This window comes from Abramis brama, assembly GCF_963993115.1.
Source record: "Abramis brama genome assembly, chromosome: 4".
NCBI lineage: Eukaryota > Metazoa > Chordata > Actinopteri > Cypriniformes > Leuciscidae > Abramis > Abramis brama.
The window spans coordinates 1,140,499-1,158,295 of record NC_139966.1 but is presented as its reverse complement, the minus strand read 5'-3'; the positions used below and the strand labels follow the sequence as shown (position 1 = coordinate 1,158,295).

The following is a 17,797-nucleotide window of genomic DNA, read 5'->3' as shown; positions in this document are numbered from 1 at the left end:
GTTCACTTTGAGCATGTATGAACTGAACTTGAACTAGTTCAGAAAAGCTGTGAACTGGCACAACACTGCAAGTCACCATATTTCATTTGGCTTCTGTAGACATGAACTGAGCACAGATTTGATTTGAAAGAGAATAGGACTTAAATTTCACTTTGCTCATCATACAAAGTAATCATATCGCTTCATAAGACTTGGATTAAACCTCAACCTCCTTATTAGTCTTTTTTAAAGAGACATCAATAGATCAATAAATGTCTCATGCTCAATAATTGAATTAGCCTATATTATAATTCTACTGCTTATTAGAATTTCTGTGAATACATGGAAGCCACATTTTATTTATAAGTAAAATCATAAAAATGCATCATTGATGTTTGGATTTAAATGCTGATTTCACAAAATCATATGTAGCCCTGTTGAAACTATCTATATTATTTTCTTTAAAAATGAATCTTTATTGTTTTGTTTATTTGATTTATATTGTATATATGTATTTCTCACGTGTATTGAAAACGATTTTATATTGTTAGAAGTGTATAAAGTTTGTTTATGCTCTGATTGGGTATTTCACATGTCAATTTGGTTTGGAGAGCAATGTGATAGGCCAGAGGGGACGGGAGGAGAGATTGAGAGGAGAGGGGACGAAGAAGAGGAGATAGAAGGAAAAAATAACCATGTCGACACACAGTGTGACGCAGTTACAATTTGAGTGTTCTTTTGTTTTACTAATAGTAGTGAGTCTATATAATTTAGTACAGAAGTTAAAGTGTTGATCTCCTACTTTAGTTCATCATGAGTGCATGTAGTACATACTCGCGAATGTGACGCACTTGTTATTCACGAGTGATTTGGATGAACCGGAGACTGAGCTCCTCCGGCTACGTTGGATTTCATCACCAGGTAGCGCTTCAGGTACCCTGGATTGTCTGTAAGTTCCCCTGGCCTCGTTGGATTCCCTAATCGGGACCGCACGGCGAGTATTGAACTTTTTGCTCGGTGCAGCAGTCTTTTTGTCCTTCCTGACGCTCTCTTTGTTTCTCCATTTGTCGTGGGACTATGATGATGATGTGAGCATGACGATCGTGAGTAGTATTTTACAGTATTGTTGTTGGCTCTAGTTAGAGTGAAGCGGCGATTTGTATTTTTCCCGCCCCACCACACACGAGCATCGTTCAGGCCTGCATCTCATCTTATTTGTTTACATTATTGGGACTATTTTTGACAGTTTTATATTTTTTTCCAAAAGTCTGGGCCCAGTGATAATTAATAACTGACTGAAAAGAAATGTAATGTGCAAGTGATGTGAAAGTGTTGAATATAGCCTACTCCATCCATTTAATTGTGAGTAATGTAAAGTTATTTACTGTGTTTTATAACTGGTGTTGGAGGTTCAGTTACTTTCACAACTTTAGTTAATCGTCAAGTAAAAGGGGAACAAGCGAGAATTTGAAATTGAGTATTTATGTTTTCTTTTTACATTTACATTCTGTGATTTTTACAGGCTTTTATTCTCTTTCCCTACAATATAATATAAATTCATCAGTAACGAACCCAGAGCACTCTAGATATTGGAACATAGCCAATAGAGTGCTACACATATCTCTTAAATTCTTAAAGGGGTGGTGTTTATGTGTGTATGTGTTTCCAGGACCACAGAAATATCCTAAAAAGGAACTCAGCAATTTTAGGTCATATGATTTTCTTGAGGTGGGAGCTCTGGAAGTCAAAAGTGACTCAACATCCTCAGTTGAGAGATCTGAATCAGGGACAAGACCCAAAGTTTTCAAATCTTCAGCCAGAAAGTAAATTGCCCTCTGGAAGAGCAGTTTGGTTTCTGCCTAGAAACCAAGCGTGTATGTGAAGGTTTAGCTCAAAATACCCCACAGATATTCTTATATAGCATGTTAAAATTTACCCTTTTTGAGGGTGAGCAAAAACACAGAGTTTTTTTGTGTCTGTCCCTTTAAATGCAAATGAGCTGCTGCTCCAGGCACAGAGGGCGGAGCTTCAAGTGTGTCCTTTTACCTCACACAGACATGCACTGGAAATTTCAAAAACTTTTAGCCTTTTATGTTCAATGATGGAGAGACTCAAGAAGAAGTGACAACATGTAGAAGCAACAGGACGTTTATGAATGGTTAGTTGGTGAATTTATGTAGCTGTTGTGGAGTTATCATCTAGTCATTTCATACTCTTCATACAGTGGGTTTAAGTGTCAACAGTTTTTGGGTGTTAAGTTGATTAGTTTGGTGTGTTTGGTTTATTATTGGTATTGTTTTTTATTTTTTATTTGATGTCAGTTTTAAATGTCCTATTGGTTTTCATACAGAGAAATGTAAGTTTTACTTGTTCAAGGCTTTGTATTGTTTATTGTGAATTTCATATGATTAAGTACACTAGCCTACATTAGACATCAAATACATAATATACTCTGCAACTTTAAGGACTATTTGTAACAACATGAACAAAGGAAATAATACTTTCATATATATACAGTCAAATGGGAAACACTTTACAACGTTACACATTTATTAATAGCCACACCTGTTAGGAAAAATTGTCATCAATACAAACATTGACTGTGTGAATGAAGCTAATTATATATTTAAAAAATATATATTAATGCAAAAAATGTTTGCATATGACACTCACCTGAAGACGGTATGGGGCCGATAGTGTCACTGGCTTCACTCACTCCCACTTTGCCCACTATCCTGTAGCGGATCAAGTACTGCTTTCCAAACTCCAATCCAGTCAGAGTAAAGTCTTCATCAGCTGTGTTTATGATCATCCACTGTTCCTCAGCACCAGAATCTGCTTTCTTCTGCTGGTACTCCACTCTGTACCTCACAGTTTCTCCAGTTGGGGACTTCTGCAGTTTCAGGATTACACTGTCCGCCAGGACCTTCATCACTTCTGGTGGAGGAGGCTTCGACACGGGCTGGAACTGTGTGTCTGTCAGCTTCCCTGATTCATACAGATAGATAGAGGAGCCAGGACTGGAGGGATCAGAGATGGCAGAAATAATGAATCGATATCTCTTTTCATCTTTATTAGCCTCTGAAAAACTTCTGAAAAGAGATAAGTTCTCTCTCATCTTTGAGGTGACATCAGGATCGGTGAACCACTTTCTGACAGATGCTAAAGTGCTAGAATGCAGTTTCATTCCCACATCAAGCTCTTTAAGCTCATCAGATTCCAGAAACTTCTTCAGGGTTGAGAGATACGGGTCTTCATACTTCAGAGATGTGAAGGTCAAGCACACCACAACATCAATATCAGGATTAAAGAGGATGGCGTTGAGGCGGTTTGAGTCTTCAGTATTGATTCCCTTCAGTATCTCGGTGTGAGAACTCAGGAGGTTAACTTCAGCCTTTGCATGATCTAACCACTGGTTAAGCATGTCAGCATTAAAGGGGGAGCTGTAGTGGATCTTCAGGATGTCTTCCAATGACTTTTGCTCCATCTCTCCTCCTCGTATAGCAGGCAAGACCTTGGCCACTTCTTTCAGGAGCACCGTTTTGTAAATACTAAATGAGCTCTGAAATGAATGCAGCCTCTCTTTAATGTCTTTGAAAACATTTACAATCGGTTTACTAGACAGGTCGTTGCATGTCCTCTCTACTTCTCCCAGCCCCTCTATTATATCTTCAGTGTTGGAAACCAGACGTGTGGTGATTTCTCTCTCCAACTGAGCTGCTTTTGTATCCAGTAGAGAAAGAGGATAGAGCCAGACTTTTATTGGAACTGCATTCTGTGGATTCTCCTTCAGTATAGTGGGGAGCTTCTTGTACACCTCTAGGGCCTCTATGTAAGTGGTGGGGTTCTGCTCAAGGCGGACGTCACCATAAAATGTGCAGGCAATATTCTCAGCCACTTTCTTTTGAGCATCTGTCATTTCTACAGCTCCGTGTCCCTTAATGGAAAATAGAGGAATCTTCTCGACCATGACATTCAGTTCTCCCTCAATCTCCTGCTTGTCTTCCTCTTCTGAAAATGTCCGATCAAACACCATGACGGCCTGAGCTCCGTACAGTACAGCCGTGATCACATGAGTTGCAGTTTTCTGGTCAAAGACCTGAGGGTAGGTGATCTGACCCAGATGGCTCATAGTGAGCTGTTCGAATCTTGTGCGTTCGCTGTAATACATTGTAACTCTGGACTGTTGGTTTGAGGATTTGGTGTCACGCAGGAACTTGGCAGATCCTTCCACCTCCACCAGCCCTCCCAAGAAGCTGGCCTTCAGGGAAGCACTCACATCCAGGAGACTGGACTTACTGGAAAGAGAGTCGGAGCTACTGAACTTCAAATCTGTCCTGGGCTGTGGACGACTGTCCAGATCTTTACTCAATGATGTCTTATCCCACAGAGTAACACCTGAAATGAGAAATTACTTTTTGAGTTATGTACGAGGAAGTGATGTACTGTTGAAGAAACATGCAGGTTTTATAGTGTTGTTACACAAGGATTTGTAATTAGTGATGCAATATTTGATGAAGAGGGGAAAATAAACTTGTAATTATTTATATATTTATTTTAGGTTTGTAAAGGACCTGGAATGAAGGTATCCTTGCGGCAGTCATACAGCATACCAGGAAACAGAGGTCTTCCTAAAGCTGCCACTTCAATGGTCTGTGATGCCAGGGCTGCAGTAATGAAACAAATAAAAGGTCATATTTATTATTAAAATATTTATAATATATATTAACAAAATTACATCTGATTATAATGAATACTGTTTAACTCTTTACCCGCCAGCATTTTTGAAAAAAGTTGCCAGCCACTGTCATTGCCATTTTTGATCATCTCCTCAATATTATTAACTCGTCTTTATCTTTAGGTCATGTTCCAAGAACATTTAAACTGGCAGTTATAAAACCTCTCATTAAGAAACCACAATTAGATCATAATAACCTAGCAAATTATAGACCCATTTCAAATCTACCTTTTATGTCTAAAATACTAGAAAAAGTTGTGTCCACTCAACTGGGCTCTTTCTTGCAAGAAAATGATATCTATGAAAAGTTTCAGTCAGGATTCAGGCCGCATCATAGCACTGAAACTGCGCTCGTTAAAATCACAAATGATTTACTTTTAGCTTCTGACCAAGGCTGCATCTCAATACTAGTTTTACTTGATCTAAGTGCTGCGTTCAATACTATAGATCACACAATACTCTTAGATCGACTACAAAATTATACTGGTGTTCAAGGACAAGCATTAAGCTGGTTTAGATCATACTTATCTGACCGCTACCATTTTGTCTATTTAAATGGAGAAAAATCTACCATAACTCCAGTAAACGATGGAGTGCCGCAGGGATCTGTGTTGGGCCCTCTGTTATTCTCAATATATATATGATGCCACTTGGAAATATTATAAGGAAACATGGAATTAGTTTCCATTGTTATGCTGATGACACTCAAATATATATTTCATCACGGCCGGATGAAAACGCTAAATTATCCAAATTGACAGAGTGTGTTAAAGATATAAAAGATTGGATGACGCGTAATTTTCTTTTATTAAATCCAGACAAGACAGAGGTAATACTTATCGGTTCAAAAAAACGCCCACAGAACCTCTCACAATACAACTTTGACATCGTAGGATGCCCTGTTACTTTATCCTCTACAGTAAAAGACCTGGGTGTTATACTCGATTGTAACCTGTCTTTTGAAAATCATATTTCGTATGTTACAAAAACAGCCTTTTTCCACCTTAGAAACATTGCTAAGCTACGTAATATCCTATCAGTTTCTGATGCAGAAAAGTTAGTTCATGCATTCATGACCTCGAGACTAGATTATTGTAATGCTTTATTAGCCGGTTGTCCTGCATCCTCAATAAACAAGCTACAGTTAGTCCAAAATGCCGCCGCTAGAGTTCTTACAAGATCAAGAAAATATGATCATATAACACCGATTTTATCATCACTACATTGGCTACCTATAAAGTTCCGTATTAATTATAAGGTATTGCTACTGACTTATAAAGCCCTAAACGGCTTAGCTCCAGTCTATTTAACGGATCTTCTATCGCCCTATAATCCATCGCGCTCTTTAAGATCAATAAATTCGAGGCTTTTGGTCATACCTAGGATATCCAGATCCACCAAAGGAGGGAGAGCATTTTCACATTTGGCTCCGAAACTCTGGAATAGTCTTCCTGATACTGTTCGTTGCTCAGACTCGCTCTCCCAGTTTAAAACTAGATTAAAGACGCATCTTTTCGGCCAGGCATTCATATAATATTGTTAATCTCACAGTTCAAACTACAATCCGGCCTCTAGTTCATAAACGCCAGAGGAGAACTGGCCCCCAACTGAGCCTGGGTTCTCCCAAGGTTTTTTTTTCTCCATTAGGTCACCTGATGGAGTTTTAGGACACCATTAGGTCACTTGATGGAGTTTTTTCGGTTCCTTGCCACTGTTGCCTTTGGCTTGCTCAGTTGGGGATATTTTGGGGATATTTAATTTTATTCTATCAATCAATAAATTCCACTAGAAACAAACCTTGTTGTATTATTTTATTTTAATTTAATACTGTGAAGCTGCTTGATACAATCTGTATTGTGAAAAGTGCTATACAAATATACTTGATTTGATTTGATCATTTCCACAAAATTTTCATGCCCCCCAGAATATTTTGTTGTATAAATATCTCAAACATGCAAAATTTCAAAATAAAGAACATAGCCTCTGCTTTAAAAAACAAAAAGGTTTTATTCTAGCTTCATGCATTCCTTTTCAAGTAAAAAAAAGCAACAATTTGAGCAAAAAGCTGAAAAAAATCACGTTTTTGTCAAAGACTACGGCTGGATCTAATTCAGAACGATGATCAAGACATAGATGGATGGAGTAGATTGGGTCAACTCCCTCAAAGCTTGCACAGTCCTATAGCTTGTCCTGGGTCAACTTTTCATTCGGTAACATTAGGCAGTTTTGATTAATGTGATATTTAATGTTGATGAATGAATGTTTCTGCTTCTTTTTCACCTGTGTTTTGATCAGGAGATACGTAATATGCCCCCTATCGTAAAACAGTGAAATTGAAAAGCCGGAAGTTTCCATCAATGGCGGGGAAAGAGTTAATACTGAAGAAATCCATTTTAAAATAAAGATGCAAGCAGCAATATGGGGTCAAACAAGCACTGAAGCCATAGCAAGCACATGGCATGGCAAAGAAATACAGAATTAAACGTTCGACCTTCAGGTCAGTATAATTATATCATATAAAATGCTTAATTTGCATGTACTGTACACATTTAAAAGACACTTTTATCCAAAGCAACTTACAATAGAGTCTCTTACATCAATCACCAGAGCGAGCTGTGCTTGCACCTCCTATTCAGGCAGATGCAGCAGTTCCTGCTCTGGGCAGAAACCAAACTGCTCTTCCAGAGGGCTATTTACTTTCTGGCTGAAGATTTGGAAACTTTGGGTCTTGTCCCTGAAAGGTAACAGCTCATAGATTCTGATCTCTCAACTGAGGATGTTGAGTCACTTTTGACTTCCAGAGCTCCCACCACAAGGAAATTGTATGATCTAAAATTGCTGAGTTCCTTTTTAGGATATTTCTGTGGTCCTGGAAAGTTTTGTTTTTATTAGAGGCTCCATTTGAGCCCTTAGAGTCAGCCTCAGAGAGGCTTCTCACTTTTAAGGTGGCTCTACTATTTGCATTGGCATTGCTCAAAAGAGTAGGAGATCTGCAGGCCCTGTCAGTAGCTTCCTCCAGCTTAGACTTTCCCCCATGTATGATCAGAGCTATTTTGCACACCTCCTGTAACCGGCCACCCTGCTGTACTTCCCTTCGCCGCATGAATCGCTGTAGCAATAGAGAGATTGCATCTGCTATATCCAGTCCAGGCTCTTAGGATTTATGTCGGGCCAGAGGCTTACATTCTCCCAGTTTTTTTGCAAGTGTGGATATATGCAGGTTGGAGAAATGAGCATTAAGAAAGGTTGGGGCGGACTTCCGGTATGGCGCAGACGCGGTCGGCAGCATAAGTTTGAAGCTCCCAGACGGTCTTACTCCCCCGAAATAAATACTGGTTATCCAGATAGGAAAAGTTGGCATTTATAGTATGAGAGGGGGAAACAAGAGAATGACAAAAGGAAAATCGCAACAAAACCCGAAGATGGATGATAAATCCCCGATTGAAAGTGGAGATACTGACGACGGTGCTAGCAAGCAAGCTGACCACGAGGGTATGGACGCTATCCAAGCTAACATTATCGCCGAGATAAAAGCGGTCCGTTTGGACCTGAAAAAAGAATTTATCGAAACAATGGGGCCACTAAAGAAGGAACTGGTGGACTTCAGGGAAGATGTTAGCCAGAAACTAAGCACCATCGTTACGGATTTAAAAGAAATAACCGACAGAGTCGCGGAGACGGAGCAGAGAGTGGCTGACATGGAGGAGCAGGGTGCTGAAAACAGTGAGTTGCTCTCCCACACTTTAGAGCTCCAAGACAAATTACAAGCTCGGCTGACAGACTTGGAGTCGCGTTCACGCAGAAACAACATACGCATCCACGGGATCCCAGAGGGGGCAGAGGGAGACAATATACCGGAGTTCTTAGAGACATTCATTAAAACGGAGCTGTCCCTCCCCGATATCACCCTCTCTATACAACGCTGTCACCGATCCCTTGGAGCCAAACCACCGCAAGGTGCTAACCCGAGGTCCATGGTTGTCTATTTCCTGGAGTATAAAACCAAAGAGCTGGTGCTCCGCAGCGCTTGGAAAAAAAATAACATCCAATGCGACGGAAGAAGAGTTTTCTTTGAGCAAGACTACCCAACCGAAATAGTCATGAAAAGAAAGGCTTACTCCACCATCAGAAAGACACTTAAAGAAAAGGGGCTCCGTTTTCAGACTCTTCATCCAGCAAAACTCAGAGTTTTTCTTGACACTGGTGCAGTTATCTACAACAGCGCATCAGAGGCGATGGTTGATTTGAAGAAAAGGGGATTGATGTCGAGCGGGGGGGCCGGGACCCCGGCTGAAGACCGGGCTACACCCGCGACGAGACGGAAGCAACCTTCCTGGGAAACAGCAGGTGATACATCACGTCGTCACCGGGATGCACGCATGAAACACATCAAGGAGAAACTAAAGGGATTTCGACGCAACGAAGGCGCCATGAGTGACTGAATAACTTTTGAAAAGACCGCCCGGTAAGAGTGTAGCCTATCTTATGTCTCTATCGGTCCGTATTTCCAGGAGGTAATATGAGACCAGGCGAACTTTCCTATTCATGTAAGTTCGAGAAATTGAAACTGACCACATCTGGGAATGTATGGCTGTTTTTTCTTTCTTTTTGTTTGTTTTTTCTCTATGTGGACGGCTCTGATTTTATTTAGTCAGAGATTTTGGTCCACGGTTAGAGGGGCCCCTCCCAGATGTAGGGCTTCCCCTCTAGTTTTGGAAGTAGAACTCGTACTTCAGAGATGGAAGTCATTAATGTTAAGCGTGTGTGTTTATGTGTTAAGTTTTATTTTGTTTTACAGACAGAAGTTCATTTGTTCAGGCCTTCTAGGGATGTTTAAACGTCTTGGTAAACATTTTGATTTTCATATTGACTGAAATGCCTCATCAAAAATATAGAATAATCACACTTAATGTAAACGGATTACATAATCCTATTAAAAGAAGTAAAGTAATCGCCAAAATGAAAAGGGAAAAACAAGATATCATTTTTTGGCAAGAAACACATCTTTCATATATTGAACATGAAAAGTTGCGGAAAATGGGTTTCAAAAATTCATATTACTCCTCCTTCGAAAAAGGAAGTGCGAGGGGGGTGGCTGTACTGATTTCAAATAATGTAAATTTCCAGTTCTCCTCACAAATTTCTGACAAAGAGGGCCGATACTTATTGGTCAAAGGCTTTATCGACCACAAAGAAGTTACATTAATGAATGTCTATAGACCACCAGGACATGATAAACAGCTGATCAAGAAAGTTTTTAATATGATCTCTACGGAAACATCAGGTGTATTGATTTGTGGGGGGGACTGGAACATCCAGCTACAGCCATCCTTGGACTCCTCAAATACAACAAAAAATATAAGACCTGAAGCGCTTTATGTTAAAAAAATGCTTAAAGAAATTGGAATGATAGACATATGGAGGGAACTGCACCAATATGATAAACAATTTACTTTTTTTTCTCACCCTCACTCCGCATATTCGAGAATTGATTATTTTTTTATGCTAAATTTAGATAGACATAGGATTATAAACTGTGATATAGGGATAAGAGATGTTTCCGACCATGCAGGGGTGTACTTAACTTTACATTTAGACAACAAGCCCAAAGAGACTTTGTGGAGACTTAACACTAGCCTTCTGAATGATCCTCAGTGTCAAAAGTATATAAAGACAGAATTTAAAGAGTATATGATTATGGGATGCTGCAAAAGCTGTTATTAGAGGTAAACTTATGATGTGGTCTTCCCAGAAGAAAAAGGAAAAAGATAAACAAATTAAAGACCTGATTGAAAAATTAAAATCATTAGAAAATAAACATATGGAGCATAATGACACTAGGGTTCTTAATGATATAATGGAGACTAAACGTACCTTCAATAACCTATATGAAAACCAAGTAGAGAAGAGAGCTAAACTAATTAAACAAAATTTCTATGAAAATGGCCCTAAATCAAAAAAATTACTTGCATGGAGAATACGTAAACAACAGGCTGAGAGATTTATACATAAAATAAGGGACCATAGGACCAAAGAGATGTATCATAATTTGGAAGACATAAAGAATGCCTTTGAAACATACTACACAAAATTATATGCTCAACCTCGAACAACTGAGTCAGCTGTCATATCATCCTTTCTAACTTCTTTAGACTTACCATCTATAGGGACAGAGCAAAACAAAATAATAACTCAGGAGATAACAGACGATGAGATAAACAAGGCAATATCAAGATTAAAAACAAATAAAATGCCAGGTGCAGACGGGTACCCATCAGAATGGTATAAAAACCTTAGAGAAATCATAACACCAATGCTAAATGATTGTTTTAATTATGTTCTTGGAGGTGGTGAGACCCCATTGTGCTGGAGACAAGCAGTAATCTCAGTTATCCCTAAAATGGGTAAAAACAAAACAGACTGCGGCTCCTATAGACCTATATCGGTTTTAAACATAGATTATAGATTATATGCGTCAATACTTGCAAAACGACTGGAAAACATAATCCCGGATTTAATAGACACAGACCAGACAGGCTTTGTAAAAAACAGGCAAACCCAGGACAATGTGAGACGGGCTCTCCACCTCATTGATCATATGAGGAACAGTGATATGGAATCCGTAGTTATAAGTCTTGATGCCGAAAAGGCTTTTGACTCTGTCAGATGGGAATATTTATATTTGGTCCTTAACCGATTTGGTTTTAATAAACATGTAATTGATGGTTTGATACTCTTCTCCTACTGCTAGAATTAAAGTAAATGGGGACTTATCTAAAACAATATTTCTTGAAAGGGGATGTCGACAGGGTTGCCCCCTTAGTCCCACTCTATTCGCCCTCTTCATAGAGCCTCTGACACAGGCAATTAGAGAAGACGATGATATAACGGGAGTAGTAATAGGAGACACACAACATAAGATATGTGCATATGCGGATGACATACTCGTGACACTTACCAATCCTAATATAAGTTTGCCTAAATTACTATCTCTTCTTAAAGAATTTGGTTCATATTCTGGCTATAAACTAAACCTGCATAAAACTCAAACGCTTACTTTCAATTACGAACCACAGGAAAATATTCATAAAATCTGTCAATTTAAATGGAAAGGTAATACAATTAAATATTTAGGGGTACAAATACCTAAAGAGATCTCGGCCATTTATGACCACAATTACATTCCTATAACAGCTGATATTAAAGCGGACTTAAACCGTTGGTCACTATTACCAATGAATATGTACAACAGAATAGATGCTATAAAGATGAATATACTGCCCAGACTGCTTTTTCTTTTTCAATCATTGCCCGTTGAAGTGCCCCTCAAGCAATTCAGTGATTGGAATAGAACTATCTCATCTTTTATTTGGGGAAAACAAAAACCAAGGATTAAATTTCAAACATTACAACTCCCCAAGGACAAAGGTGGTATGGCTCTACCATGCTTGGAAAATTATTACAGAGCAGCGCAGTTACGTTCTCTGGTCTGTTGGTGTGACCCCGTGTGTGATGCAAAATGGAAGGACCTAGAGAAAAATCAAGTAAGCATACCTCTTCAATCTATACTGGGTGAAAAAACTCTACTGAAAAAACTTCTGAAAAAATTAAATAACTGGATGGCAGTCCCTCTTAAAATCTGGCACAAACTACTTAAAGATAAGGAATTTGAAAGAAATGCACGAATATTACGTTGGGTTAAATATGATACAGAATTCGCACCAGCTGGACTGGATGGTAGATTCAAACACTGGACCAATTCAGGGATCACTTCATACTGTATAATATCTTCCACTGACGGTTTGCATACTTTCAAAAAAACTCATAGATACATACAATTTAGGGAAAGAAGACTTTTTCAGATACCTTCAACTGAGACACCACTTTGATAAGCATATTAAAACTACCGGAGAGAAGGGAAGGGACCTGATTAGAGTATTTGTTGCTGCATATAAGGGTAATACTAACAGAAAACTGATATCCAGGTTATATTCATGCCTACAGCTAGACAGGGGACTCTCAACAATGTATGTAAAAAAGAGGTGGGAGAAAGAAGCTAACATAGAGATAAGCGAAGATGACTGGTTGAATATATGTAGGACACAATCTACCACTTCCAGCTCAGGTCTGTGGAGGGAATTCACCTGGAAAAACACTTTAAGATTCTTTATAACTCCTAATATAAAAAAGGCACAGAGTAACAATTCTGAACATGGTCAGTGTCGGAGAATGTGTGGTAATATGTCTGCTGGTCACTTTCATATCTTTTGGGAATGCCCTATTATTTCTTTGTATTGGATAGAGGTGGTGAAGGCAATAAAGTCAATTCTGTCAGGTCCATTAAGTCAAGAACACACAGACAATAAAAATAATTTTTATTGAATAGATTGCAAACAAGTTGATGTTCCTGAATTGAAATTTGGCGGTATGGCTCTGTTCAGGGAGTCCTCTGACCTTTCATGAGCACCATGAAATAGCAGAGAGTCAGAGGACAGCAGCATTAGGGAACGCTCACACAGTTTAGGACTGTGAGAGCTAAAATATCCCCCAAACAAAACCACACCTGGCAATCTCTGAGATACAGAGGATGATTTATTTTAACAATTATATGCTTAGTAATCTACGAATATACGGATAATTTGCAATATGTTATAATCATAACGTTATTTTGAGTAGATGAGCTATCCCCAGAGCCGCCTTAACCTAATGTTAGGCCCCGGGGCTGAGAGGTTTTGTAGGCCCCCCATCCCCTCGATTTATAGAGTCTCATTTTAAAAAAGTGTAATAGCCTATCTAGGTAATCTACATCACAAAATGCATTAGTTTCTTTCGAGACCTACAACAGTGAGTTTTTTATATTGTTTTTAATTTTAATATTGTTATTAACATATCACTGAGCACATAAACACAAGAAACTTTATTTAACAACCACACACTGCAACTAAATTTCAACTTTATGCAAATGAGAAGCGATTTTCGCGAGCGACAACCAATAGGAAAGAAGCCTTTCAATGGAGCTCAGCTCCCGTCACCGTCTCGAGTGCAGTGCAGGCAAGACAGAAGAGTTCAAGGGCGATTTCACTGTTTTATATGATTTGACTGTAACTAACCACAAACATGAATATAATAAAATGATGCATGGAAAAGAAACTTTCGACAGTCTCACTGAGTTTAATTCATACATTTATAGTTCGAGTGTTGTAGTTTTATGATGCAAGTTTAGCACTGCTGCAGTTCATTTTACAGTTTCCCCTGCATTATGTTGACTATTAGGGACAAGAAAATTGATTATTTGTCAAATTCGGATGACGTTTTAGTAATTTATGACAGTATGAGTGAGTTTAATTTGTAGATTGATCGATCGTTAATCTAGTAAATTATTTAATCCACTGAACACTGCTGTGTGGTAATATAAAAACACTCCCAACAGCATACTGTTTCTTTTGAGCCTAATTCCTAGTCAAATTAAAATGATATAGTTGTATAATATCACTTGTAATGGTGTTTTGTATAGATGTGGCCAGACGAGCAGTCTAAACGCCTCATTCGCGCCGCGGGACCTCTAGACGCGCATAAACGCGTCTGTGCATTGACTTAAAGGGATACTCCACCGTTTTTTCATATTAAACTATGTTATTCCCTTAACTAAGACGAGTTGATACATACCTCTCTCGTCTCAGTGCGTGCACTCAATCGCTCTGGCGCGCGGCGAAACTTTGTTAGCACTCAGCTTAGCCCAGTTCATTCAATATCTTCACTAGAGGGAGCGGGGGCCGGTGAGAGGATTTTTCACGAGTGAAGATATTACTGCGCCAAGTCGAAGTGCTTCCAAGCACTTGCTATGGTATTCCGCCATACAATATAGTTATCCATTTTACACGCTTAGAAAAGCGCAACGTTTTGTTTTGTGTCACCGTTCTAGGTCGAGTTACACTACGCGAGTAACTGTATTTAAATAGGGAAAATGTGGAGGTGTTTGGTAGCTTCTCTGCTTGGCCCATATTGAATGAACTGGGCTAAGCTGAGTGCTAACAAAGTTTCGCCGCAAGACAGAGCGATTGAGTGTACGCACTGAGACGAGAGAGGTATGTGTATCAACTCGTCTTAGTTAAGGGAATAACATAGTTTAATATGAAAAAACGGTGGAGTATCCCTTTAACATTGAAATCACTCGCGCCAGACGCTCTATTCGCGTTTGGTGTGAACGCACCATTACAATAACATTAGAGCGACAGCACTACCAACGCCCACAAGCGACTAGCGACAAAATCTGACAAGTTAAAACAATGACCTTTTCAGCTCATCATGAACCTGAACATGGGAGGCCCCTGAACTTGGGAGGCCCCTGGGCTTCAGCCCAGGTAAGCCCGTGCATTAATGCGGCCTTGGCTATCCCCCCCCCCAAAACAGAAATTGAGTGTCTCGAACGGTGTCGTCTGAGCCGCCCTAATTTAGCGATTTAAATAATAGTAAAAATTATTAATTAATTACTTAAATGACTATCCAAGACCGCAATAGTTAAAACATGCTGTTTACCTAGAATTATCGGTCTTTGACGGTCTACAATGTAGCGCTATGAAGAGATGACTAAGCCACCTTCTGAGAAACGAGCTAGATGAAGGAAGTAAACAGCTGGTAGAGCATCCAGGGGAGTTATACTGAGCAGAGCACGAGCAAAATAATGATCAATGTGTTTAATAGCGAAACAATCAGAGACTTGAGCTCATGGCTTTTTGGGCGTCAAGAATAGCCCGAACGTCGGGACGGAGGTATCGTTCGTAAGCAGCAGAAGACCACCGCCCCATAGCTTTAAGGGTTAAAACCGGAGCAGATGCTGCCGCTGTTGTTGCTGCGCCGATGCGCAGAGAATGAGCAGTATAGCGGTCTGGGGGCAGTCCACAGAATTGGCAAAGGAGGCGTAGGTGACAAGAAAACCAGTTTCTGGACATTGTTTTCCCTGCCTGCGTGACGAACAGCGGCTCCTGCGGATCAGCACTGGGGCGGTACCTCAAATAGGACAACATGGAAATCAGAGGACAAAACACAGTGTTAGACTCAGAGATGTACACGATTACGCCTTTAGAATTTTTATCAGTTTTTGAATGTTTTAAAAATAATGTGAAATGGTGATCATGAATTGAGACATCAGAAATTGTTAGATTGAGATTTGGGTCAAATGAACAAGTGCGTGAAGAAATTTCACCACCCCTTAGAAAACCAAAAAAGGCTGTGAGAATGACTGTTTCTAACAACTGATCGGTGTACGGCCCAAAACACCCATCCCGTAATTTTGATATGATTTGTTTAACCAAAGGTAGAGTAAAAGGGAGACGTTTATCATTGCCTTGTGGAGATTGTCTTTTGATCCCGTTCAGCAAAAGGCGAATGGAAGGATTTTCCAAAATACTGGAGGCAGATGGATCCAGGCAGTGCATATGGAATTGAATGCCAGCGACCGTACTTTTGATTGAAGAAGGCTGCAGTTTTCGATCCTCGAAGCAGTGGACTATAAACGCACTAACATATGATATATTGACAGGCAGAGCAGCTACAGATAAAGCAGCACAAAAACTGATGAAATAAGACCATGCAGAGTCATACGATTTTAATGTAGAACTAGCCAAACCCCCCCGCATGTACTGCGCAGCAGAATGCATATAGGATTGAAGAGGGTTATTCAATCTAGAATGGTTTGGCTGAAAGGCGGGCATTCCAGGCTTGATTGTGCTGCAGCTGGACACAGGAGATGAAATTTCTGAAAATTGAAACGAGACAAAGAATCGGCCACTTGGTTATTCAAACCGGGAATATGTTCTGCACGAAAATGATAGTTCCCCATAACTGACAGCCATGTAAGACGTCTCATGAACCTGTTGATAAATGGAACGGATGAACGCCTCTTATTAATTATATTAACCGCAGCTTTGTTATCGCAGAAAAACATAATTTGTTTCCTAGCCCAGTGTTTACCCCACAGAATGCATGAAACGATGATCGGATACAATTCTAATAGGGCTGTCGAGAAATCACCGGCAGGTAAGGAACGCAATTCTTCCGGCCAGGCGGACGCAAACCATTCGTTTTTGAAAATTCCCCCGAACCCTACGGAAGGTGCAGCATCAGTATACAGATTAAGAGCTAAAGATGATTCCATGAAATCATTAAGAAAAAAGGAAATGCCATTCCATTTATCTAGAAGCAGAGACCAAAATTTTAGCTCAGATCTACATCCTGCGTCTAACGTAACTATATCACTGAGAGCTTTTGCAGATTTAGAAAGGTCAAGAAGCCTGGAAATAAATGATCTGCCTTGAGGAATTACTCTCATCGCGAAATTAAGGTGCCCCAAAAGAGAGAGCAAGTCCCTTTTTGAAAAAGATTTTGAATTTTTTGCGACTTTCATAACTTGTCTTATTCGAGCTAATTTCTCAAGGGGGAGTGAAGCTTGCATGCGATTTGAATCGAGAGAAATGCCTAAGAATTCGATGACTTTGACTGGACCCACGGTCTTTTCCTCCGAGAGAGGAACGCCTAAAAAAGTGCGTTTGAGAGTCGAGATAGAGAAGTCTGATTTTTCGGAAGGAAAATATACCAGGAGAAAATCATCTAAAAGATGAAGGACGAAGAATAATTTCTCGTTATTAAGAAGAATCCAGCACAAAGCCTCAGACAAGGTATCGAATATTTTTGGACTGCTACGACAGCCAAAAGTGAGTCTAACCGCAAAATACAATTTTTTTCTCCACTCGACACCGAACAAATGCCACTGTGAGGGATGCAATGGCATAACTTTAAAAGCATCGGAAATATCTGCCTTTGCAAGCCAAGCTCCACGTCCTGCCTTTTTTATGAAATTGATGGCATCATCCACGGTGTTATAAAACAGAGAAAATGGGGCTAAAGGAATAAGGCTATTGATGCTGTCAGCCAAACCATTGTGGGGAGCAGAAAGGTCGATAATTAAACGTTTTTTACCCGAATATTTTCGAGTGGCTACCCCTATAGGACTTACCCTAAAAATCGGGAAAGGAGAATTATCAAATGGGCCTATCATGAATCCTTTCTTAACCTCTTTCTCGA

The 17,797-nt window shown here is 39.7% G+C and overlaps 1 protein-coding gene across 5 annotated transcripts in view; it reads right to left on the bottom strand.

The window, feature by feature from the left end:
* Positions 1–17,797, bottom strand: part of LOC311081545 (stonustoxin subunit alpha-like) — a 71,509-nt gene that overhangs the window by 32,239 nt on the left and 21,473 nt on the right. For all 5 annotated transcript variants that reach the window (XM_084112096.1, XM_084112093.1, XM_084112094.1 and 2 more), the window contains exons 4-5: positions 4,554–4,646; positions 2,653–4,377 (exon numbers count right to left, since the gene is read on the bottom strand). In XM_084112096.1, coding sequence (XP_083968222.1) covers positions 2,653–4,377; positions 4,554–4,646 — 1,818 coding nt within the window. The remainder of the gene's footprint in view (positions 1–2,652; positions 4,378–4,553; positions 4,647–17,797) is intronic.